The following is a 26,227-nucleotide window of genomic DNA, read 5'->3' as shown; positions in this document are numbered from 1 at the left end:
ACATTTGAACCCATAGTGTACTACAAGTGGAAACTAAATATAGTTTTTAAATACAGAGATAGTATATTAAAAGCACATTTTAGTTCATATTTCATGGTGTCTTAAAATAGCACAGTTGAGTACACTTAAATGTTCTTAAGATTATCTTAATACAGTAACAATTCTTCTTTAGTACTTCTTAAGTAAAAAATTTGTGCTTGAAAATAGAATACTTTACATACTATACAATACTATACGTTATTGAAATTTACTTTTTTTTCACCTGGGTAATGTTGAATGATATTGAAGTTAATAAAACAAAATAAAGCAAGTTACTGTCTCTGTGAATACCATTGACTTAAACTAATACAGCTGAACCAACAAATAGTGGGTAAATAAAAATATTGATCAAACGAACAATTAAGCATTAAACATTTATCCAGTAAAAAAAAAAAAAAAATGGTGAAACTGCAGTAAATGCACAGCTGTCTGGAGAGTCTCTCAAAACTTTTATATTTTATACCCTCAGAAAACTTTACTACATTTTGTAAAATTTTAAACATTCATTAGCTGAAAAAAAAAAAAAACAGGAGCTCATCTGATTTCAGATATTAATCTGAATGATAAAGTGATCAGATTATCGCACTCTCAGGAGCTCATTGTATTGTGATTCAGTGTTCAGATAATGTCATCCTACGTTCCTGAGGGCAGAAAACTGGAAATCCACTGTACATGTCTTTATTGTTTTATTTATTTATTTTAATATTTCATCTCTTCCAGATTTTCTGGCTGTAATCTCTCAGGTCAGCATTGTGAAATTGTGTCTTCAGCTCTGCAATCCTCAAACTCTGTCCTGAGAGAGCTGGATCTGAGTAACAATGACCTACAGGACTCTGGTGTCAGCTTCATTTCTGATGGACTGAAGAGTCCGAACTGTCAGCTGCAGATCCTGAGGTATTTAAGAACATATAATGGATAAAGTACAGTCAGACAGCCACAATGTTCATGTGTGTCTGTAGATGATCTGTCTGTTAATGTGTGTTTGATCTGCTCTCTTTCAGACTTGCTGGCTGTAATCTCTCAGGTCAGCATTGTGAAATTGTGTCTTCAGCTCTACAATCCTCAAACTCTGTCCTGAGAGAGCTGGATCTGAGTAACAATGACCTACAGGACTCTGGTGTCAACTTCATTTCTGATGGTCTGAAGAGTCCAAACTGTCAGCTGCAGATACTGAGGTATTTAAGAACATATAATGGATAAAGTACAGTCAGACGGTCACAATGTTAATGTGTGTCTGTAGATGATCTGTGTGTGTGTGTGTGTGTGTGTGTGTGTGTGTGTGTGTGTGTGTGTGTGTGTGTGTGTGTGTTTGTCAGCAAATTGGAAGTAGCAGGATCCAAATCATGCACACTAGAAGAGACATATCCTAAAGGTTTAGAATTCTATATTTCTTCAATACAGACCAATGACCAATACAGTTGTTAGGACCTCTTCTGTTACAACTTCCTAAAGTAGCTCGAAGTGCAGCCTTGATAGATCAGATTTCTCTCTCCCACGTTCCTCCAAAATGTGGAGCATAAGGGGGATTGTAGGTGAATTTGATGTGATGATTCCACAACTTATCCTGCAAGACTGGACTAAGCTGGTCAAAGGCACTTTTCAGCTCACTTTCACCCCCATGAAAATTAGTTCCTTGAACGCTGAACACTTCATAAGGTTGTCCTCGATGAGCTACAAAGCGACGTAGTGCCATCAAGAAACTGTCAGCATCAACACTAGTCAGCAGTTCTACATGACCACACCTAGTGGTTTGACATTTGAAAAGTAGTCCCCATCTCTTCTCAGTCTTGAGGAGATCAAACTCAGATGAAATGTTACACAGTTGACTACTAGATAGGGAAAAAAACTACTAGATGGGGAAAAACACTCCCACTCCTTTCAAAATCCTTTCTTTGGGCCTGTTGCAACAGGAGAAGTTCAATCTGTGTCTTGTCAAGAGAAGAGTGAGCTCATTACATGATTTGTATTGCTGATCATTTAACCCTCTGGGGTCTGAGGATTTCTGGGCCCTGGAGAAGTTTTGACATGCCCTGTGATTTGTGCTTTTTTCAGTTGTTCATAAACATGTTAATGACAAAAGTGTCATTACACTGTATTCAGCACAAACTAGGCTACAGTAATATTTGAGGAACATGTATGTACATGTTTGTATTTTTGAAGGAATAACGTTTATGCATGGTTATTAAAAAAACAAAAAACTTAAGTCACTGAAATAAGGCCAAAAAAATATATTAAATCTGTGTTCACAAGACTTCTGGGTATTGGAGGTTGTAGACTAGTTTTTGCTTCAAAATTATGTACAAATTATCCTGACTACTTGTTCATATAAAACAATATATTGATATATAGATTTTGGACACTTTTTGTCAAGAAACACAGTATGTGTGGAGGCATGAATCATCATGAATAATGCTGTGATACACACCTGAGAAGACAAAAGATTTGCATAATGAACTGTAATGACCTGCATAATGAAGCCTTTCAGTCAGGTAGGCTATGTGAAAAAACCCTCTGTGATCATGTCTCAAGCTCATCATGGTGTATATGAAACATACATGAAAAAACAGCAATACTGTGGAATATTAATATAATTTTAAATAATGGTATTCTATTATATAGTTTTAAAATATAATGTATTTCTTTGATGCAAAGCATCTGAACATTCATGTTGCCTCTATGGCATTTCATATAGCCTTTTAGCTTAAAAGCATGCACGTTTGGAGAAATATTGATGGATTCTCATGTTTATGTCAATTTTCTATACTGAGGAGTAATATTTATTCAATATTTATTGTCATCACTATGATCTGGATACTGTGTTTTCAATTCATACTTGCAGCCAGAGGGCGCTCTGTACACCTTAATCCACAAATTACTCTAAAGAAGAACAGGCATACCATGTGACATTCCAGGAACTAACAGAGGCTTCCAGAGATCACTATCACGTGAACACTACCATGGCTTTAACATGCATATAAACACTACCATGGCTTTAACATGCATATAAACACTTTTCAAGACAATGAATACACGATTGAGACGATATATACATGTATTGCCTCAGAATTTGCATCTGATTAGCGCTCGCTCCACGGGCGTGGCCGCATTAGCGGATAATGAGCTGAATCACGGGCATCTGACATGGCTCTGTTTTAATACAGATTACATAAACAGAGAATATTTTCGATTTGACTTACGATTTAAAACCTGACATTTCAACGTTTCTTTAGACATATATCTAATTTTTTTGTGATTAGTATTCACTAAGTTACACTTCATTTTCTGAGAACTATCAGATTAGACTTCGTTCAGAGGGAGATCACGCATCATGTTAGTTTTCTTTATTTTGCAAAAAGCACAACATTTTGTTTTTACTCTGAGTGTACACAAATAAAAGAAGATAGTCCACAGATTAAAATGGTGTATAACTCTTAATTGTATGTGCAGCATTGGCGGAGTATTTTGAGTCTCTTTCACACTGGTAAGAAAAAAACCAAGGGAGTTAAATTCAAAGGGTTCTCTTCAGCATTAGTGAGGCCACAGAACAAAGGCTTTCTCAGCTCTGCAGCATCAACTGAGTCCTCAATCCTGTCAGGGAATCTTGGCTACTGATCTTGGTTAGAATAAAGGAAAGAGGGGTCTTGACTCCAATGGTTTATCTTGGCTAGATCAGTAAGGCACTTGCCTCTGGTGATGTCATCAGCTGGATTGATGTTTGTGTCAACATGGCGCCATTGTTCAGGAGTAGAGTGCTCTAGGACAGGAGTCTCCAAACTCAGTCCTGGAGGGCCACTGTCCTGCAGAGTTTAGCTCCAACCCCAAACTCTGCAGGACAGTGGCCCTCCAGGACTGGAGACTCCAGGACTCCAGTTTGGAGACACCTGCTCTAGGATTTCAGTAATACAATTAGCAACAAATACTGTAGCCACGGGTATCAGAACGAATCCAGTTGAGGACAGTCATTGAATCAGACCTGTGATCTGACTGTTGTGTGTCTGTAGATGATCTGACTGTGTGTCTGTAAATGATCTGACTGTTGTTTGTCTGCAGGTTGTCTGGCTGTATGGTGACAGAGGAAGGCTGTGGTTATGTGTCTTCAGCTCTGAGTTCAAACCCCTCACACCTGAGAGAGCTGGATCTGAGCTACAATCACCCAGGACAATCAGGAGTGCAGCTGCTCAACCACAAACTGGAGGATCCAAACTATAAACTGCAGATACTCAAGTATGTCAAACACTAATAATGACAAACTGAACGTGTGTGTGAATGATGCAGATCTACGTTAATGTGTGTTTGTGTGTTTATAGTGTGGATCATGGAGGAGAGGTCATGATGACAGCAGGACTACAAAAGTGTAGGTCTACAAACACTCACACTCTCACTCACACACACACTCTGTCGCTCCGTCACACCATCAGGTGTGTCATGAATGCTGGAGAGTCTGTGGAAGATGTGCTGAAGATGTGATGAACAACTAGATGAACAATTAGCGATAAGTATTTGAAACGTGCTGTCATTTAGGCAACAAGTATTTATGTTTTAAACTCACGGACTCTTAACCCTGTAAAACCCAAATATAGGAAAAAAGAGCAAAACATTTTTTGACCTCCCAGATATTGTTTTAGGAGGCCTCTGATGTAGAAATTAAATATTTTTCAAATTTTTTACTTTTTAGTAAGTTTTTAGGGAAATGTTGTAATATTGCAATGTTGGGCCTAGTTGGGAGCAGAATTTCTGTATTTGTACTCACTTTGTTTGAACAGATATACAGAGCATTTAAGCATTCATTTGCAGGGTTGATTGCTTACTTAGCCCCATAACAGTATATATCATGAGTAATAATCACACAACAATCATATTTTTTATGAATAAGCATTTATTAATAAAAAATATTGAAAAAAAAATTGTATTTAACATTTTCTTCTATCACTTTCAATGTGGTTTGAATGAAGTCTGTGTTTTGCAGTGATAGTCCCTAAGACACAAGCGAACATTGCACTTGCTACACAATGTATTTGTGTATCCATTATTGCAGTGTCTGCACCATCCTCTCTCCATTTACTGGGAAATGTGCTATCATGTCTTTGCTTACATCTAGTGGGGGGAGGTCCGATGACATCTTAGCATTCTGAAATGGAAAAAGTAATGGACTGCAGATCTGTCTCTACTGCACAATCAATCTCTTACTGACATGATGTTCACACTGTTGGTTATAGAGAAACCATTGGAGAGTGCAGAGCTCACGCTGAACAAACTAAATGCCTCTGATTGGCCGTTGTGTTCACATGATCAACAAACATGTCTGTGATTGGCTACAATGATCAACACTGCAGAAACACACAGTAAATAGAAACCGTTGAGGCTCTTCACACACACACAAATACACACAGGATCGTCTGAAAGCAGGAATGAACAGAGTCGATACTGCAGAAAGCCTGCTATCATTACGCCTTCACATTTAAGTGTTGCTTTGGTACTTTTGACAACACTAGTCTGCTCTGTTTCAGGCCTGACAGCTTTTTCACAGTTTTGTTTAGGGCTCCAGAAGTCTAGGACCGGCACTGCTAGTGAGGTCTGAATCTCTAGTCTCTGTTCAACAGCTTTCACTGGATTAGTGAGGACATTTTTGAATCTGGAGGACATTTTGTCAAAGCTGTAAACACACACACTAGGGCTGGGCGATATATCGCATGCGATTGTCACGCGCATTTCGTCAGTAAAGCCGGTTCCCTGATTACCGCTAAATCGCCATCACCTGCTTTCAAATGGAGCGGCATTTAATAAACAGAGCCGTAGTTCACTGATAAGCTACGCAATATCGCGTTCATTATCGAAGGCGATTCATCTGCGATAATGAACGCGATATTGCGTAGCTTATCAGTGATCTATGGCTCTGTCTATTAAATGCCGCTCAATTTGAAAGCAGGTGATGGCGATTTAGCGGTAATCAGGGAACCGGCTTTACTGACGAAATGCGCGTGACAATTGCATGTGATATATCGCCCAGCTCTAACACACACACATCTTCACTGTTGTTGTTCTTGATGTTTCTCTCTTCTTGTGTTCAGATGCCTGTGATCTCACACTGGATCCAAACACAGCAGACACTCGAATCGTTCTGTCTCATGGGAACAGGAAGGTGACACGTGTGGAAGAGCGTCAGCCATATCCTGATCATCCAGAGAGATTTGAGTGTGTGTATCCTCAGGTTCTGTGTAGAGAGAGACTGACTGGACGCTGTTACTGGGAGACTGAATGGAGCGGAGATGATGCTGTAATATCAGTGACATATGAAGGAATCAGCAGGAAAGGAATGATTGATGACTGTATGTTTGGAAGGAATGACAAATCCTGGAGTCTGTCCTGCTCTGATAGAGGATTCACTGTCCGTCACAATAAGAACTACACTAAAATACCTCCTGTCCGTCCATCCTGTAAGAGAGTAGGAGTGTATGTGGACGTGTCGGCCGGCACTCTGTTCTTCTACAGCGTCTCTGACACACACACACTCACACACATACACACACTCAACACCACATTCACTGAACCCCTCTGTGCTGGATTTAGGGTTTATTCCTCAGTGTCTCTGTGTGATATAGAGTATCTCTCGATCCTTTAATAAGTCCTCTTTCTGATCTTCACACACACTCATCAAATCTCACTTCATCACATTTGTATTAATTCATTTTTAATTCATGTTTTTCATTGTCATCTAGAAGTTACACATCTAGATCAGACACACACACTGTTCTGAATCTGTAATAAACAGTAATAAAGTTGCTTTAATATTCATATTGTAAATTGTTCATCAGATTGAATAAAAGTCCATTTGAGACTCATTTAATGCTGAACTGGTTTGGGAACGGCTGATGTGAACTGATGACAGTATGAATGATCATGAATGTTATTCAGATCAGCAGAATGAAGAAATCCCGTCGTCTCCTGATAGTGTGAAGAAGAGAGAGAGAGAAAAGTGAAAGTTCAGAAACAGCTGTTTAACGTTCAAACTGAGCTGAAAATGAGCGTATTTCCAAAGGATTAATAAACACTGTGTTGATCCACTGCGTCCGTTGGGATTTGACAAAAATGATAGTTGATGGCTGATTTCAACATCTATTTCAGCATCACCAACATCACTAACAGTGCTTTAGTACAATAGCAGATCTGCACTATTTCTCCTCTATAATAATAGCACTGAACTCTTTTAACCCTTTAAGCCCTGAAGGCATTTCTAGAGTTGATTTTGAGTGACACACAAAAGTAAACGCTCATAACTCCAAAACTATAGCAAGAAGAGTCAAAAGATCAGTATCATTTGTTAGAAACATTTTTTAAATTTTTTGATTTTTTTTTCACATACAAAAACTTGCTCAAGTTTAGTCAAAGCCTAAAACAATTATACAGGCAGTAGTTTTAAAAATATGATTATTAATTATAATTAATAAATTAATATATAATAATATTAATAATTTAATATAATACAATTAATATAATTATAATTTTTCATAGCTAGGTGGTGCCAAAAAATTTCCATTTGAACTTTTCTGGACATTAAATGTGGTAATTATGTTGTTTTCTATGAGGCATAAAAAAAACTCAGATTTCATCAAAAAGATCTTAATTTGTGTTCTGAAAATGAACAAAGGTCTTACAGTAGAGTTGGGGTACTCAAACTTGGACTCGGACTCGAGTCCAATTTTGAATGAACTCAGACTTGTCACACACTCGGGTGAATTTGTACTCAGACTTGACACGGACTTGAACATTTTGGACTCGGAAAATATTCCGAGTACAGTCGAGTCCGCGGAGCCGGTAGACATAGGCCCCAAGCAGTTTTACGCCCCTGGCAGTTTTACGCCCCTGTTGTTCCTCATGCGTCCAGTAGGGGGAGGCTGTAAATTAGTATATGAGCCTAGTCATATATCAGAACAGCAGACCATATCGATATGTATGATAGCAGCAGACCTTTTTCAAGCGATACAAATTGAAGTATGTTAAATAATCTGCTAAAGTTATTGTTGTTGATTGTATTGTAATGATGCAACATTTATTATTTATAAATGATTGATGCAATATCAATTCAAAAGATGGGTCAATAATTTATTTCGAGAGGCAAAAGTACTTGATTGAGTCAGATGTTATGTCTGACTCAAACTTAGCTAACCACGTGTAGATTAAGCTGCCCCTAGTCTCACTCACTTTTAAAATTAATTACATTTTTATTTTTATCTTGTTGTCTGTCTTTAGCTTGCGTGACATGGCTTCTTCTGGTAAGACCCTGTTTACTCCTTGCATTTAAACATATTCCACATGGTTTCTGGAGCAACATTAGAGTGGATAATCACAAATGTGTGATTTTTTTTTTTTTTTTGTGACAGTCTATGATGTGAACACACAAAATACACATTTATAATAGGCATGTATGCATGTATGTATGCAAATCTTTAAGTCTCTAAGTAAAAAGAGTTGAACTGCACACTCACTCAAGTATTTTGTCAAATAATACATACATACGTCATGCATGATAAAACCCACATTAAAAACTTTGGTCTCATATGGTTTGAATGTAGATTTTGATTTGAGTTGTTTCTTATAAATGAGATGATCTAATTCTCTAATGTATATCTTAATATACAGTTTTCTTAAAATAGCTTACTGATCTGGACAAATGTATGTGCACTTAATGTGTGTTTTATCATACTCTGTCTTTAGTATTTTAACTTGCTACTTGCTATTTCAGAAAATTAAAATCTCTCTTTCTAAACTTGTATAAACTAAAAACACCCATCTCTTTCTCTCTTCAGGGGAAGAAATAATATCTGTACAGAGAGGTTGCAACTTACCTGCGCTTAACAGATGCACCTCCTGCTGTTCCCTATTTCACTGTCCTTTCTGTACTTCTGATTTTTTCAAGCCCTCAAAGAAAAGTAAAGTACAAACTCATCTTCAGCTTCACTTTTCTAGGGCAGTCGTCCATGAAGGTAGCATCATTTATGATTGATTTTTTTTTCTAAAAATGTTGTAATGATTGTTAATGTTAAATGGATGCATGATTGATGTTTTAGTTTACTCAAATAAAGCAATGTCAACATTGTCAGGGCACGTTGCATAAAAGTTTAACAAATAAGTTGTGCTGTGTCTTTCTCTGAAACGCACGAAAAGGAGTGATTTTTGTTTTGTTTTTCTTTTTTCTTTCAGATTATACAATCCACCGGTGTGGTCTAGGTTGTGTGTCACAATTACACTACCATTGTGTATATTGTTCCTCAATAAAAATCTGACGTGACAACTTTGTGGCCCACTTGAAAGGCTGTAAGACTGCCAGAAAATTAACCACCATTCCTGATGTGGCTCCCTTAACTGCCAGTACATTGACGATCATTCCTGACCTGCCTCCCTTAACTGCTAGTAGGTCCTTCATAAAATCACAACTACGAAACAGCATAGTTGTTAAAGCAAATTGCCCTCATTGTCACATTACTATTAAAAAAAAAAAAAAAATAAAATAAAAAAAATTTAAAAAAATGGACAGGAAACACAAAACCTAGGGACGACATTACAGCAAGCCATCAGCTTTATTCTGATTGCATAGACCGAGCTAACGGTGTCTATGCAGTCCAGAGTGTTCCGATCCATGTTGTGTACAAAATCTGGGGAGCAGAGCAGATTGTAAGATGTGAGTTGCCATCCTGTCAAGTGGAGATCGACTTAGCCAGGAGGAGTGGACTAAGCCACTACAAATGCCATCACCTCAGGTCACTAGACTACTTTGGGTCCTTTGCTGATGATCCTTCTCTTTCAGAAAGTACCCTGACAGAAATGGTCAGGCTAAAATGGTTTGGCAGTGAAAGAAAGAGAGATTGCCAACAAAGACAAAGCTTGGCTACCCAAGACAACAAACCCTTGACTGTAGCGACAAAGACGACAATGCCATCTTTTTAAGAGATGCATTTCAGTGTATGAGCCACATGCATCATATTATGCCCAACTTTGAAGAATAATATGGTCACATATGATGTAAAGCTGAACTCCTGGCATTGTCCTTGTGCCAGGTCAAGAAGATCCTGCCTCCATAAATACATTGCTAAATGGCACCTGTTCCAGACTGAGCATCAGCTTTTCAGGACCGTCCAAAGCACAGATCAGACCAGTCCAGTTCATGAAAGTGTAGATGACGCAGGCCTACTGTACCCCCCGACAAAAGAGCTGGAATCTATGATTCGGTATGTCATGAACAACAAGACCATCCCTGCAGCTCTTCCTGAGCACCTGCGTCTGCCTTCATTTACAAGCACATACCCAACCAGCCTCATTCCCGATGAGATGTTCTGCCACAGATGTGCTGGAAATGTACCTTTATCAGACCCTCTGCTCATCACATCAAAGGCCAAAATGCTTACAAATACAAAAATTATCCATGGTAAGTAATTTTGTTCCAATAGGATCTATAAAATACATAATGACATCAGTTCTGAATATGTCCTAAATGGTATTGTAGTATGGCTTAATTTTTTAACATGGTATTTTTCAGACATTGCCACCTACTCAAAATGTTGCCTCGAAAGATGGCCTGCATAATTTTAATGACAGTGTCATTCTTGACCTCCCTTTATGCCTACATCTTCGAAACATGCTACAGGTTAGGCTATCTTAAATAATTTACCATTACCTCTAGTAAAAGTAATGCTTTGCAAGGTTTTTCAAGAAGTGGATAGCAATTATTGTTTGTGTTATCTTAAATCATAGGCCCACACTGCTGTCGGGAGAGTGGTTCAGTGTCTGGAGGTCACTGTTGGGCAGTGGTTCTCAACCGGTGGGCGCGAGTAGGCTACAGGATGGGAGGAAAAAAAACCTGAAAAAATTTTATCACTAAACTACTGTCATAAAAAGTAATAGTTTTGTATATACATAACTCCTGAATATAAATTAAAATGTGTTTGGACTGATTTAAAAAAAAAAGTTTTGAACAAATTTGATTGGTTTGTCGATAGTGAGCGCAAATGCAGGTGATAAGCGGTTTTATTAAGCGAGTCATTGAGTCGTTCATTCACGATTCGTTCAAACGGCCGATTCATCAAGAATGAGACAGATGTTTGTGAATGGGTCATTGAATCTTTGACTCAAACGATTTGTTCAAAACACTGAATCATTCAAAACACGGTTGAGTGTTGCTGTGAGATGCGCTATGTTGTGATCTTTGTTTGGATTCATCGGATCTATTTTCGCTGCTAAAATAGACCTAAACAGTCATTATTTTGTCTAAAATGTAAGTGACTTAATATTATTAACTTGTTTGTTGAACTGTCATATCAGTGTCACATTTTCAATCGCGAGGTGATGGTAAATTAAGTGATGGTCAATTGTCAGCTCTCTTGGTCGTCAGGTCGTGTGATGTATGTTGCTGAACTGTATTTAAATGTTATAAATAACTGCAGTATGTCAATTTAGTTTATTTGTGTGTGCTGTGCTCATAGGCTTTAGAAAACGGCGCTCATTTGTTTGATTTCTCCTCGAGAAGCTGCGCAAGCCTCAAAAGTTTAAGGTCCTTGCACCCTGACTGAGTCCGAAATTGTTGTATTCGTTTTTTCATATTCGTCATTTGGTGGCTCTCAATTGTCAAAAACACCCCTAAAAAAATTTGCTACGGATGCGAAAAATGCAGAAAATCGAACCATCCGAATTAATTTTTATGACGGACGGATTAAGTTTCAGAGGCTGCAAACGTATAAAACGTGAGGTCGTATTTATTTATTTATTTATGTGACTGTGTGTGTGGATGGAATAAATTCACATGGAGAACAGGTGGATGGTCACTCGGGGTTGCTTTACGGTATCTGTGACGAGAGAAAACTGGGAAACAGCACCAAAAGGCTTATCAGCAAACAGTATACAGCGCATCAATGTCACAGTACAAGTCAGCAGGACGAGCTATGAGATTCTGATTAAATACTTTTTCTCAAATTGAGTGTGAACATATAGTGGAAAAATTCTTAATAAAGCATACATCCATGAAAATAAAATATAAAACACTAATGCAGACAATTAACATCAATAAAGGGAAAATATAAACTGCGACTTAACAGCAGGACGAGCTATGAGATTCTGATTAAATAGCTCCGCCCCGCAATATCATGTGCACTAACGCAAGTGACGCAACAGCCAATGGCGAGTTTCCCAATTTAAACTGAATTTAACAATAATATTTTTAAACACATTTACATAAATATATATATATATATATATGTGAACGAATAAACTAGTCAGAATGTAGGCTACAGTTAAAGCTTTCCTTTAGTTTTTGTGAAATGCTCACACGCACGCAGCCAAACATGTTTAAATACATTTATGTTGTTAATAAATAAATCACAATAAATTGTTGTAACAGCAATATCTCCTAGTTTTGTTTTTCACTGTAAAAATGTCATGATTTGCCAATGCAAAGAGAGTACCGCCACCTTTTTCCCCCACTTTAAGCACTGATTATAACACAAACAAATCATCCTCCTGACGATTTTTTTGTCAAAAGCGACAAATCCAGCAGCTTTTACTGGTGTTTTTGGAGACTTTTGTGGTGTTTGGAGACTCGAAAACACGAATCACTCTGCAGTTAGGCCTACTGTGCTCAACGAGCAGCGGGTGCTGCCGTGAGCCCCTCTCCCGTCCATAAGCACTCACAGGCGGTCAGTCTCTCAGTAGCCTCGCGCAGCAGTCCCAGCCTGCACATACGCATGGCCACCGCCGTTCCCGCCCTGGCTTACAGAGCGGGGTGTAAATGTTCACTCACTCTCACACAAAAATAAATCACTGCATTTAAATTGACTCATGACATAGCTCTCCATTCACTCTAGTCTAGTCTCTTGCCAAGTTCGCTTGTGCCAGCTCTCGCTAGTCTGTTATCAATCTCGATTTACAAAGGCCTTTACTACAAAACCACAACAGTCTTTTTAAAGACTAAACCCACAAACATTCTTTTTAAAGATTAGATCAAATCTCAGCCCTAGCCAGTCATTTTTTTTAACTGCTAGGCAGTAGCTACACTTAGCTAAAACTACCCACGCTACTAAGACACACACACACACACACACACACACACACACTGACGAGGACTACAATCGTTAAGTATTAAAATAAAATTTGAATTGTCTGCAAAATAATTGTTTTGTTCGTTTAATTAAAGATCGTGTCTAAGTCCCGACTGATTAGCCCCTGATACGTCTCTCAACATAGCGACACACACAGTTACATATTGCCTAAACTTTATTGAAAACACATAACAAAAATGGAGAAATTTCTTGTGAGGACCAACAAGCCAACCAACGCACCACCAGCTGCAAAAAAGCTTCAAATGTACGATGAAGTATACCTGCAGTTTGGGTTTACAGTCACAGCTGATCTAAGACCTCAGTGTGTCGTGTGTGCCGAGGTGCTGGCAAAGGAAAGTATGAAGCCCTGCAAATTAAAAAGGCACCTCGAAACAAAGCATGCTGGCGTTAAAAATAAACTGGCTGAATATTTTAAAAGAAAGCTTGATGGCCTCCATCAGCAACAGGCAACCATTTCAGTGCACAGCACTGTGTCTAAACAGTGTTTGGAGGCATCGTATGTAGTGGCCAAAAGAATCGGTAAACTGGGTAAACCGCATACAATCGCAGAGACGCTCATTTTGCCGGCAGCGCAAGACATCTGCAGAATAATGATAGGCGATAGTGCAGCAGCCAAACTCGGAGCAATACCCCTGTCCAATGACACAGTCACTAGGAGAATTGTAGACATGTCCAATGATATCAGAGAGCAATTGATAGAGGTCGTAAAAAAGAGTCCTTACTACGCGCTGCAGCTGGACGAATCCACTGATATTGCTGGGCAGGCACAGCTCCTCACCTATGTCAGGTATCTGCGGGACAAGGCGATTGAGGAGGATGTCCTGTTTTGCCGGCCTCTTCAGTTCGCACACTACAGACAAGCCATTTTCAATGTCCTTGATATTTTTATCCGTGAAAATGGTTTGGCTTGGGACCGATGCGTTGGCCTATGCATGGATGGTGCGCAGGCAGAAGATGGGGTCAGGGCACGAACAGTTGCTTCTGCACACTGAAGTTCGCTGGCTCTCCAGGGGGCAGGTGTTACAGCGGTTGTATGAGCTGCGAGAGGAGGTGAAGTGTTTTTTGACAAATCAAATCAGATCTGGCGAAGCATCTGGATGACACTATGTGGCTTGCGTCTCTGTCCTATTTGGTCGATATATTTGACCACTTGAATGGCCTCAACCTGTCTTTGCAAGGCCGCGAAACTCATATTTTGCTCCTTGCAGACAAAGTGCACGCCTTTACACAAAAACTAGACCTCTGGCATGGCCGCATCAGTCGAGGGAACTGGACATGTTCCCCAGCCTGCAGACTTTATCACTGATGCAGGCACGTCACACGATTTCTCCTCCCTATTTCAATCACCTCTGAGCACCTTCAGCAATGAGACAATTTGCGACATACTTTAAAGAGGATTATCGCTCTTTTGATGTTCGAGATCCGTTTGTGTGCACAGCAAACGAGCTATCAGTTGATATGCAGGAACGCTTATGAGCTGAAGAGTGACAGTAGACTGAAGGAATTCTTTAGCCCCAACTGCAATGAACCAGCTTTGGGGGGCCCAGCTTGCAAAAGGTTGAGAACCCCTGTTGTATGCGGTATCCGGGGTTTGTCTTTTTTGAATGGTTTGAGATGTTCAGTGTTGATTTTGGGGGAAAAAATCCCTTTTCGTCCCTTAAATCTGCGCTTTTTTCTTGTAAATGGACAATTTCATAAGGTCCCAACAACCTGTGTTCAAACTTGCCCCCTTTCATCTGCTGGGCCCTTATGTTTTTTCACAGGACCTTCTGGCCTACAAAAAATGGTGCCTGATTTGCCACACTCTGTCTTCTGTCCTGTTTTTTTTTTTTTTACAATGTTGTCCATTTTCTTCTTCAGAGAAATGGCATTTGTATGGAAGCCCGTTTCCGCCACTAAAAAAAAAAAAAAAAACTCCACTAAAAAAAAAAAAAAAAAAAAAAAGATGAATTGCGACTTTTTATCTCAGAATTCTGACTTTTTAACTCACAATTCGAGTTATAAAGTCAGAATTCTGAGATATAAAGTCGCAATTGCGTGATAAAAAGTCAGAATTCTGAGATATAAAGTCAGAATTCTGAGATATAAAGTCGCAATTGCGTGATAAAAAGTCAGAATTCTGAGATATAAAGTCGCATTGCGTGATAAAAGTCAGAATTCTGAGATATAAAGTCGCAATTGCGTGATAAAAAGTCAGAATTCTGAGATATAAAGTCGCAATTGCGTGATAAAAAGTCAGAATTCTGAGATATAAAGTCGCAATTGCTGATATAAAGTCAGAATTCTGAGATATAAAGTCGCAATTGCGTGATAAAAAGTCAGAATTCTGAGATATAAAGTCGCAATTGCGTGATAAAAAGTCAGAATTCTGAGATATAAAGTCGCAATTGCGTGATAAAAAGTCAGAATTCTGAGATATAAAGTCGCAATTGCGTGATAAAAAGTCAGAATTCTGACTTTTTTTTCTCGCAATTAACTGATGGTCAGTATCTCTGTCTATAACAGTGCATCCAACGATAGCCGTGCTGCCGTGAAGTCTGAAGCTGTTGGTGTATAAAATGTGCCACTTCAGCTTTGTCTGATTTATTGCGCCTCCGCCACAGCTGATTCTTCTTCTTATTATGATTATTATTATATTGTTATTATTGTGCAAAATTCATTAGTGTATCCATTCTGTTAAAAACAACTTTTATTGTCCAAATACCTCGACTGTAATTTGCAGAATTGCATGATTCTACCCTTGAGTTGCAAAGTTAATGAAACATGATAGGTATTGGTTGTTTTAGTATTAAGCCCACTAGATGGCAGTAAAAAGCTGTTTTTTCTCCTTGAAACGCTGTGTACAAGGTTACCGTGGAAACATTCTATATGCATATTCCTGCATAATGCATATGTCCGGAGACTAATCTTTATGTGTCTCCTCCAGTAAAATCAATATTTCTTTATTGGTAAATCGGCGCTAAAAATAAGCCTTTATGATGTCCTCTATTTTATGTATAATAATTTCAAAGCAGCAATCCTGATGGTCTATTTAATGTATAATAATAACAAAGCAGTAATCCTGATGGTCAGTCGCAATGAAAGGAAACGCAAGCAAAGTAAGAACTGTGAGAAATAACGTTTCACAGTAGTGAGAAAAGTCAGAATTCTGAGATATAAAGTCGCAACTGCGAGAAATAAAGTCAGAATTCTGACTTTTTATCACGCAATTGCGACTTTATATCTCAGAATTCTGACTTTTTATCATGCAATTGCGACTTTTTATCTCAGAATTCTGACTTTATAACTCGCAATTGCGACTTTTTATCTCAGAATTCTGACTTTTTATCACGCAATTGCGACTTTATATCTCAGAATTCTGACTTTATATCACGCAATTGCGACTTTATATCTCAGAATTCTGACTTTATATTACGCAATTGCGACTTTATATCTCAGAATTCTGACTTTATAACTCGCAATTGCGACTTTATATCTCAGAATTCTGACTTTATATCACGCAATTGCGACTTTATATCTCAGAATTCTGACTTTATATCACGCAATTGCGACTTTATATCTCAGAATTCTGACTTTATATCACGCAATTGCGACTTTATATCTCAGAATTCTTACTTTATATCACGCAATTGCGACTTTATATCTCAGAATTCTGACTTTATAACTCGCAATTGTGAGTTAAAAAGTCAGAATTCTGAGATAAAAAGTCGCAATTCATCTTTTTTTTTTTTTAGTGGCTTTTTTTTTTTTTTTTTGTGGCGTTTTTTTTTTTTTTTTTTAGTGGCGGAAACGGGCTTCCATACATTTGATATAGTGTCCTCTGCTAACACAGATTCCACAGTGCTGTTGATCTTTTCAGAAACAACATTGAAGATTGAAATTATTAACTTCTAAATGATACTACATGATATTTATATGAAACAATGTAAATTACCTCATACGTCTCTGGCACCTCACAAGGATATCGGGCCTCCGTGCCAAACATTAAATGTGCCCTAGAGTTGAAAATTGAATTTACCTCAGCATAGTTAAATAATTAGAGTTCTGTACATGGAAATGACATACAGTGAGTCTCAAACACCATTGTTTCCTTCTTCTTATGTAAATTTGATTTGTGCAAAAGACCACTGAAGAACAGGCGAATCTCAACATTACACCGACTGTGACGCAACAGTCGGGATCATTGATATGTACGCCCCCAACTTTTGCATATGCCAGCCCAAGTTCAAGGCATTAGACAAGCCAGTATTAACATCTGGATGTGCACAGCTGAATCAACAGACTTTATGCAGGTAAGCAAGTAAGCAGGAGTGATTGTGTGGGTGGCCAAACACACACAATTGCTAGTGTCATCAGGGCCACTGCAATGCTCTCTGGTATAGGTGCATGCACTGGGCGGAGTTCATGGACTGGAGCTGACTCTGACACTGGAACGGATTCAGGGGCTGGTACAGGCTTTAACCAGAAGTGGTGGTGGCCTCAAAATAGAGAACTGTGTTTTATAAACCTAAAACTGTCAAACATCTGTCCTAAATTCATTAAAGGGGCTATATGTAAGATTTTTACTTTAATAAAGCATAAAAATACCCCAATATGTTTGCAGATATTTAGGAAACATGTTAAGTTCACCTACTTGTTTCTCAGAAAAACAATACTACAGCCAGATATTCTACTTTGAAATGTGCGTTCCGTGTTGGAATGTCTGTCTTTGTTTTGGTCTGTGTGAAACCGTGTGCAGCCAGTTTATCCAATAGTATTTCGACATAACAGGTTGCCAGTTGGCGGAAAACACCGCATATTGCAGCCGTGGAAACCAGCTAACAAACTGGGTCAGAGAATCGCAGATTCTACTTGACCTAAAGCCTCTGGATGCATCTAATAATCTTTATGAACAACAGCACTTTAAAACACAGATAAATCAACTTATCAGCTTACAGTGTGTAAGTCTCCTCAGCTTTCATTGGCTACGTTTACATGCACCAATTTTCATCAATCCGAATGAATTGAATCCGACTGCAGATCTGTTTACATGTACTCTAAACATGTACTCATGTGTGACGTCATATCAATCACACTTGCGGTAACCCGGGTTACGTCAACAGACGATCATGTATCGATGAGATATTGTCAAAAGCATCAAATCTAGGCAATATTAAGAAGATTTGGCATTTCCAATTATTGTAGGCCTGTTACATTAGGCTTCTTTCTTTCATTATTAAATTAATATTATAATAAATTTGCCCCGCAATAATTTCATAGCGCATCATTGCATAACTGACATGTCCTGAGGATAACATAAGATTAGGCTATTTGCTAACTTTGAAAATGATTTAAAATGTTTTAGGTCTTATACAATGAATTATAGGCCTATATTATTGAGAGTGTAGGCTATATATTGTCATCAATGAAAATTAAGCGTAGCTTTACTTCAAGCACTGACAAACACTACAAACACTCAAACAAACTGTTTACACGAAATACTATTATTCTCATTTGTTTCACTAGCCATGTACGGCCACAAGACAAATAATGGAATAAATTTAGAGAGTTATATACCGTTATCAGCATTTTATGTTGAAATTCGTCTCTGAGAGAATATGCTCTGTTAATGCAGCGTCAGACAGCTCTGTCACTTTTTTACTTTCACTTTTTGTGGTGAATACTGACCGAGGTTGAGACTTTTTCACCGGCATAACTCTTGAGCAAAGTTTGCACGTTGCTTCTTGTGTGATATCCATTGGCTCCCCTTCTTGTTTTAAAACGGAAAAAAATCCAATATTATAACGAAAGGATATATACGTCACTGCCTGTTGGCATACATCTTTACAACTACAGACGTGAACGTGAACTTGCGCACTGCGTAATGCATGTCAACATTGCACTGCACATGTGCTCCAGAGACTTTTGACTTTTGATTGAGAAAGTAGTCGGATTCAAGCGTTTACATGGTAATTTTTTGCTGTTAGATCGGATTAGAAAAGGAATAAACCACCCCTTCCAATCCGATCGAAATTTCATTTGGATCGAGCTCAATCGGATCGATTAAGGCGTTTGCATGAACGTTTTTCAATCCGATTACAAGTGGATTATTTGGGTGCATGTAAACGTAGCCATTGTCAGTTGTGCTCCCTCTCGATGCGTATCCTTGGCCACCCGCGTCTCTGAACGAGGGGGCGGGGCAAACTATATTTTGAATTTGGACTGCAGTACCTATTTCAACCACTGGGTGTCATTTCCTATATAAAGCCCCTTTAAACTACTCTGAATTAATTGTTACAAGAAAACCAGGAATATTACCCATTGTAAGATTGTAGCAGTTTCTCTTGATGTAATGTTTCATTGTGAAGGGTGGAGAAGCATCACATTTTATATTAAGGGTGTGATCTTTGTTCGACCATGACGAGGCCTGTTGTGAGTGGAACCTGTCCTGTTAAACCGCTGTATGGTCTTGGCCACCGTGCTGCAGCTCAGTTTCAGGGTCTTGGCAAACTTCTTATAGCCTGCACCATCTTTATGTAGAGCAACAGTTGTTTTTTTCAGATCCTCAGAGGGTTCCTTGCCATGAGATGCCATGTTGAACTTCCAGTGACCAGTATGAGAGAGTGAGAGAGATAACACCAAATTTAACACACCTGCTCCCCATTCACACCTGAGACCTTGTAACATTAACGAGTCACATGACACCGGGGAGAGAAAATGGCTAATTGAGCCCACTCACTATTGTTATTTTGAGGGGACAGCTGTTCACCTGTCTGTGTATAATTGTTTTCCCGTCTTTCTGTCTTGTTCCCGTTTTGTCCCGTGAGAGATCCGCCGCAACATGCCAAGGAATCCCTGTGGCATCATCAGGATTTTTAACCAATCAACATACATGACATCTGTGACTCTGTTTTCTATCCTTGAGGACAAACCAACCTGGTGGGATTATTTTGCTTTGGACTTCTTCACAGGACAGCGCTGTTCCTCAATGTGCTCCCAGATTCAAAATGCCTCACCGGTGAGGCCGAACTATAACACACACACACACACACACATTTTTGTCTATATTGCTTTTCTGTTTCTTCTTGTATAATACACTCTGGGTTGGCATTTATTCTTTGTATTTGTGGTTATTTGTTATAACCTCACTCAGTCAAACAGTTTTAGGAGGGAAAAGAACAAACTTTATTTGTGTAGCCTGCCTTATTTAGGCAGAGTGTTACAATCTTCACTGCATGTATATTTATAACCAAACAAACTATAAAACACAGTTCTTCCTATATTTGTTTACATTTTAAAAATATTAAACATATGTGGTTCAGGCAATATATGCATATAGTCTGCAAATATAAAACAACCCTAACTCTTTTTGTTAGATATCAGTTTTAATTACCAAATAACTATTATAAAAGTATAAGCAAAAAGTATAAGAAGATACAATAAAAAATAAAGCAAATGATTCAGTCAAACATACAAAGTCAGCGCTCTAGTAGGCTACAACAGTAAAATATAACTCCTAACTATATAAAGTTATGAGATTTCACTTTTAGTTCAACAAATTATAGATTTATGAGACCAAAGATCACCCGTTAGATATACAAAAGATGAATTATATTATGTTCAACCACTACAGAGACATCAGAGTCAACGGCAAACATCAGAAGAAGTAGCCAAGGTAAGGATGCTCTCAGCGGGGTACATGAGCACTGAGCACCAGGTGATCATCTGGATCTCACAACTCCAAATAGGCTCTACTTTTATCAATAAACCACAAATTTGAGCTTTAAAACAGTACACTCTTGCCTGAAAACTCTTAAAACTACATATCATGACATAATAACAGTAGTATGTTTGAATTACTTGGGTTTTCTCCTCTGCTACTAACACTTGCTGGTTAGTACGCAATGCATTCTGGGATACCTGGCTGTCTCAAGTCCGCACAAGTCACCTCTCTATGTATTCGTGATAAAAAGGGTGTATCAAGAACACATCCGGAGATTTGAACTGTACTTGGCTAGATGTGAATTTTGAACTGGAACAGTACTTGGACAGCAACTGATGACGTTTCACAAGAACACAGACAAGAAAGCATATTGAGAAATGGATAACTATGAATAAATGAATGAATGACGCATTTATATAGCACTTTACTATGTACTACTGTACACCCTAAATGCTTCGCAATCACATCAGGGGCCGCTCCTCATCCACAACCTGGATAATTCAACAGCAGACAGTGCAACAGTGCCATCTATAGGTGGAGAGGAGAGATTTGGTGTGTGTCTTAGAAGAGACGTTGTTTCTCAGCACAAAGATGAACTACTTATCATGATTTCAGACTGTGGTGATGTGGTTTCTCCACTGCATGGATCTTCATGTGTATCTTCAGGTGATTTTTAATAGAGAAACTCTTTTTACACTGATCACACGTGTGTGGCTTCTCTCCAGTGTGGATCCTCTCATGTGTTTTTAGAGATGAAGACTGACTGAATCTCTTGTCACAGTGTGAACACTTGTAAGGTTTTTCTCCAGTGTGAATTCTCATGTGTATCTTCAGGTGATTTTTAATAGTGAAACGTTTTCCACACTGATCACATGTGTGCAGCTTCTCTCCAGTGTGGATCTTCTTGTGTTGTTTCAGATGTGCTAACTGATTGAATCTCTTGTCACAGTGTGAACACTTGTAAGGTTTTTCTCCAGTGTGAATCCTCTCATGTGTCTTCAGAGATGATGACTGATTGAATCTCTTGTCACAGTGTGAACACTTGTAAGGTTTTTCTCCAGTGTGGATCTTCTCATGTGTTTTCAGAGATGATGACTGACTGAATCTGTTGTCACAGTGTGAACACTTGTAAGGTTTTTCTCCAGTGTGGATCTTCTCATGTGTTTTCAGAGATGATGACTGACTGAATCTGTTGTCACAGTGTGAACACTTGTAAGGTTTTTCTCCAGTGTGAATTCTCATGTGTATCTTCAGGTGACTTTTAATAGTGAAACTCTTTCCACACTGATCACACGTGTGCAGCTTCTCTCCAGTGTGGACCCTCTCATGTGATTTCAGAGATGATGAACGACTGAATCTCTTGTCACAGTATGAACACTTGTAAGATCTTTCTCCAGTGTGGATCCTCTCATGTGTTTTCAGTTGTGATGACTGACTGAATCTGTTGTCACAGTGTGAACACTTGTAAGGTTTTTCTCCAGTGTGAATTCTCATGTGTATCTTCAGGTTACTTTTAATAGTGAAACTCTTTCCACACTGATCACACGTGTGCGGCTTCTCTCTGCTGTGGATCCTCTCGTGTATTTTCAGAGATGATGAATCACTAAATCTCTTGTCACAGTGTGAACAATTGTAAGGTTTTTCTCCAGTGTGAATTCTCTGGTGCACTTTTAAATTGTTTGCTGTAGTAAAAGTCTTCTCACACTCAAAGCACATGTACTCTCTCACACCAGTGTGTGTTTTCTGATGTTGATATAAATAATACAGCAGTGAAAAACTCTTTCCACACACAGAACATGAATGTGGCTTCTCCTTTGTATGAACTGTCAGGTGTCTCTTCAGGGTTGATGACTCTAGAAATGTTTTGTCACATTGATCACATGTGTGTAGCTTCTCTCCAGTGTGGATCCTCCTGTGTTTTTTAAGGTTTGTTGATTGACTGAAACTCTCCCCACACTGATCACATGTGAACGGCTTCTCTCCAGTGTGAACTCTCATGTGATCCTTAAGATTTCCTTTTTGTGTGTAACTCTTCCCACATTGATCACATGTGAACGATCTCTCTCCGGTGTGAATTTTCATGTGTTCTTTAAGGCTTGATGATCGTGAGAAACTCTTCCCACACTGATCACATGTGAACGGCTTCTCTCCTGTATGAACTCTCATGTGAACCTTAAGATGTTGTTTGGTTGTGAAGCTCTTCCCACATTGATCACATGTGTGCGGTTTCTCTCCAGTGTGAACTTTCATGTGTTCTTTAAGGCTTGATGATTGACTGAAACTCTTCCTGCACTGATCACATGTGAACGGCTTCTCTCCTGTATGAACTCTCATGTGAATCTTAAGATGTTGTTTGGTTGAGAAACTCTTTCCACACTGAGTGCAGGTGAAAGATTTCTTGGCTCTTTTCTTTAGAAATGTCTTTAGTTCTTCACTCTCATTGCTTTCTTCCATCAGGTCTGAAATGAGAGAAAAAAAGTCATTTAACTCTCTGAGGTCTGAAAACACGCCGGCGCGTTTTGCAGGTTTTTTTTCACATTGCAGCAAAACAGACTTAAAATACTCTGTCATTTGTTGTCATAGAGACATAAGTAATGCATCAATTGAAACTATAGAATATTTCCTTTTATTTGTATACACTCAGAGTAAAAACAAAATGTTGTGCTTTTTGTAAAATAAAGAAAACTAACATGATGCGTGATCTCTCGTCTCCCTCTGAACGAAGTCCAATCTGATAGTTCTCAGAAAATGAACTGTAACTTATTGAATACTAATCACAAAAAAAATGTGACTTATGTCACAAAACGTTGAAATGTCAGGTTTTAAATCGTGCAAGTCAAATTGAAAACAAACATTCTGTGTTTATGTAATCTGTATGAAAAGAGAGCCATGTCAGAAGTCCGTGATTCAGCTCATTACCCACTAATTCAGCTACGCCCACAGAACGAGCGTTATTCAGAGGCAAATTCAGAGGCAACACATGCATACATTGTCTCAATCATGTATTTATTGTCTTGAAAAGTGTTTATCTGGATGTAAAAGTCATGGTTAGCGAGCTCTAGAAGACATGCAGTTAGTTCCTGTTTTCTTTTCTTCTATAGATGAATTTTAGATGAGTTTTTGTTTCTTTAGCGCCCTCTGGCTGCAGTATGAATTGAAAACACCATTCATGGAATAGCCTCTTCTTCTTTAGATGAATTTGTGGACTAAAAATGCACAAAGAGCGCCCTCTGTCTGCAAGTATGAATTGAAAACACCAGCGCTCATAGTGATGACAATGAATATTAAATAAATATAACTCCTCTGTATAGAAAATTGACAAACATATGAGCAAGCAAGCAAGGACAAGGACAATAGCGAAAAATGGCAGATGGAGCAATAATAACTGACATGATCCATGATATCATGATATTTTTAGTGATATTTGTGAATTGTCTTTCTAAATGTTTTGTTAGCATGTTGCTAATGTACTGTTAAATGTGGTTAAAGTTACCATCGTTTCTTACTGTATTCACGGAGACAAGACTGTCGTTATTTTCATTTTTAAACACTTGCAGCCTGTATAATGCATAAACACAACTTCATTCTTTATAAATCTCTCCAACAGTGTGTAATGTTAGCTTTAGCCACTGAGCACAGCCTCAAAATCATTCAGAATCAAATGTAAACATCATATAAATACTATACTTACGCGATTAGACATGCTGCATGATGAACATTTGGTAAAGATCCACTTTGAGGGTTATATTAGCTGTGTGAACTTTGTTTATGCTGTTTAAGGCAAGTGTGAGCAATTAAAGGGGCCGCAGCATGAATCGGTGCACAGTTAATGATGCCCCAAAATAGGCAGTTAAAAATTTAATTTAAAAAAATCTATGGGGTATTTTGAACTGAAACTTCACAGACACATTCAGGGGACACCTTAGACTTATATTACATCTTGTAAAAAAAACGTTCAATGGCACCTTTAAAAATTAACATTATGTATCATTTCATAGTTTAACTGTTTCTCTAAATGTGCAGAAGAATTTAATGTTTTAAATTACTTTTTGGAAAACAAAATGTTTTAATGTGACATCATTTAGTGTAACAGATTCTTTTTCAATTAATTATTTTTTGTGCTATATTATCCACTTTTTGTATTTCACCCATAAACTAAGCATATTAAGAATTAAATTGGTCTATCGTAAAGCAACTGATGCTAATTCAGAACTTCATTCTGTTTCTCCATTAAAATGTTGACAGGTATCCAGAAAAGTAGTAAAGAACTGTAAGAAAACGGCTGAAAGCACAAAAACAAAAATAATTGTTCATGTTAGAGGTCCACAAATCCCCTCAGTCTGTTGACAGCAATGAAATGAGCTTTAAGTGTCAATTTACAGCAGATCTGAAGACATCAGCATAATAAATTAGGTGAAAACAGGAACTATTGACATGAAATAAAGAGTGTTTTCAGCAGTTTCTCTGTTAATATTGATGATCCTCAGACTATCAACACTCATTCAACAAGACATTCAGATCATTAGCAGATCATATCACTTTATTCTGAGTGTTTGATGATAGAAATACATTATTGAAGTCCTATAAACTGCTCTACTGAAAGACAATACTGTTATTTTTCACAACAAGACATGGATAAAACACCAATAATACAAAAACAAACACTAATGAGACTCATCTTCATCAACTACTGCTGCTAAATACCATATCAATATAATATATATGAACTGAAAGTTTGATTTTCTAATAAAGTACATTGATTGCAGTAGTGAAATTAAATCAGAAGACACAATGATCACAAAACCTTTCGAAATAAAGAGCAGCACAAAGTAGGGTTATCATCATAATACAGAATCATCTCATATTTAAGATATCAAAACAGTGATCTGTATTAAATCCAGTATAATCACCAGTATAGGCTACATGTAGATTAGAGAGGATGAATTAAAGTGTGAACTAAATGTAAATAAGGTGTGTATGTGTGCGCACTTTCACATGGGCCTCACAGGAGGCGGTTTTAACAATAAAAATACTTATTTTATTGGATATGAGCAATTTGTTGTTTGTGTTGTGGATATTTAATAAAAAAGCTTGCTTCGCTTCGTATATTCTGTTTAACAGCTCTGCAACTGAACTGCTCATATGTTCTGACGCTTAAATCGAATATGAATTGGTAAAACGCCTTTGCAAAATATTTGGACTGCTCTCGAATTTATAATGGACTGAATATCTCTCTCAGAACTTGACGTGTGATTCCACACTGACTGAATATGCACATGAATCATGGTCACACACACACGCTCAGAGCAATATTGTTTTAGCTACAAACCCGATTCCAAAAAAGTTGGGACAGTGTACAAATTGTGAATAAAAAAGGAATGCA

At 38.0% G+C, this 26,227-nt stretch overlaps 2 protein-coding genes across 8 annotated transcripts in view; one reads left to right on the top strand and one right to left on the bottom strand.

Moving 5' to 3' along the window:
- The window catches only part of LOC125243964 (NACHT, LRR and PYD domains-containing protein 12-like), a 283,026-nt gene that overhangs the window by 17,794 nt on the left and 239,005 nt on the right, over positions 1-26,227 (top strand). For 3 of the 6 annotated variants that reach the window (XM_048153914.1, XM_048153874.1, XM_048153883.1), the window contains exon 4: positions 760-933. In XM_048153914.1, the coding sequence (XP_048009871.1) occupies positions 760-933 (174 nt within the window). Of the gene's footprint in view, positions 1-759; positions 934-1,040; positions 1,215-4,089; positions 4,264-4,346; positions 4,394-6,107; positions 6,891-10,362; positions 10,371-26,227 lie in introns of those variants that run through there. The other 3 variants (XM_048153890.1, XM_048153921.1, XM_048153905.1) reach the window with 3 other exon arrangements.
- LOC125244015 (gastrula zinc finger protein XlCGF57.1-like) overlaps positions 20,288-26,227 on the bottom strand; it is a 131,007-nt gene continuing 125,067 nt past the window's right edge. The window contains exon 3 of one of the 2 annotated variants that reach the window (XM_048153930.1): positions 20,288-23,184. In XM_048153930.1, the coding sequence (XP_048009887.1) occupies positions 21,448-23,184 (1,737 nt within the window). In that variant the 3' untranslated portion in view covers positions 20,288-21,447. Of the gene's footprint in view, positions 23,304-26,227 lie in introns of both variants that reach the window. The other variant, XM_048153938.1, reaches the window with a different exon arrangement.

The sequence above is a fragment of the Megalobrama amblycephala genome, linkage group LG1 (assembly GCF_018812025.1).
Source record: "Megalobrama amblycephala isolate DHTTF-2021 linkage group LG1, ASM1881202v1, whole genome shotgun sequence".
NCBI classification, from domain to species: Eukaryota; Metazoa; Chordata; class Actinopteri; order Cypriniformes; family Xenocyprididae; genus Megalobrama; species Megalobrama amblycephala.
This window is presented reverse-complemented; position numbering and strand designations above follow the sequence as displayed.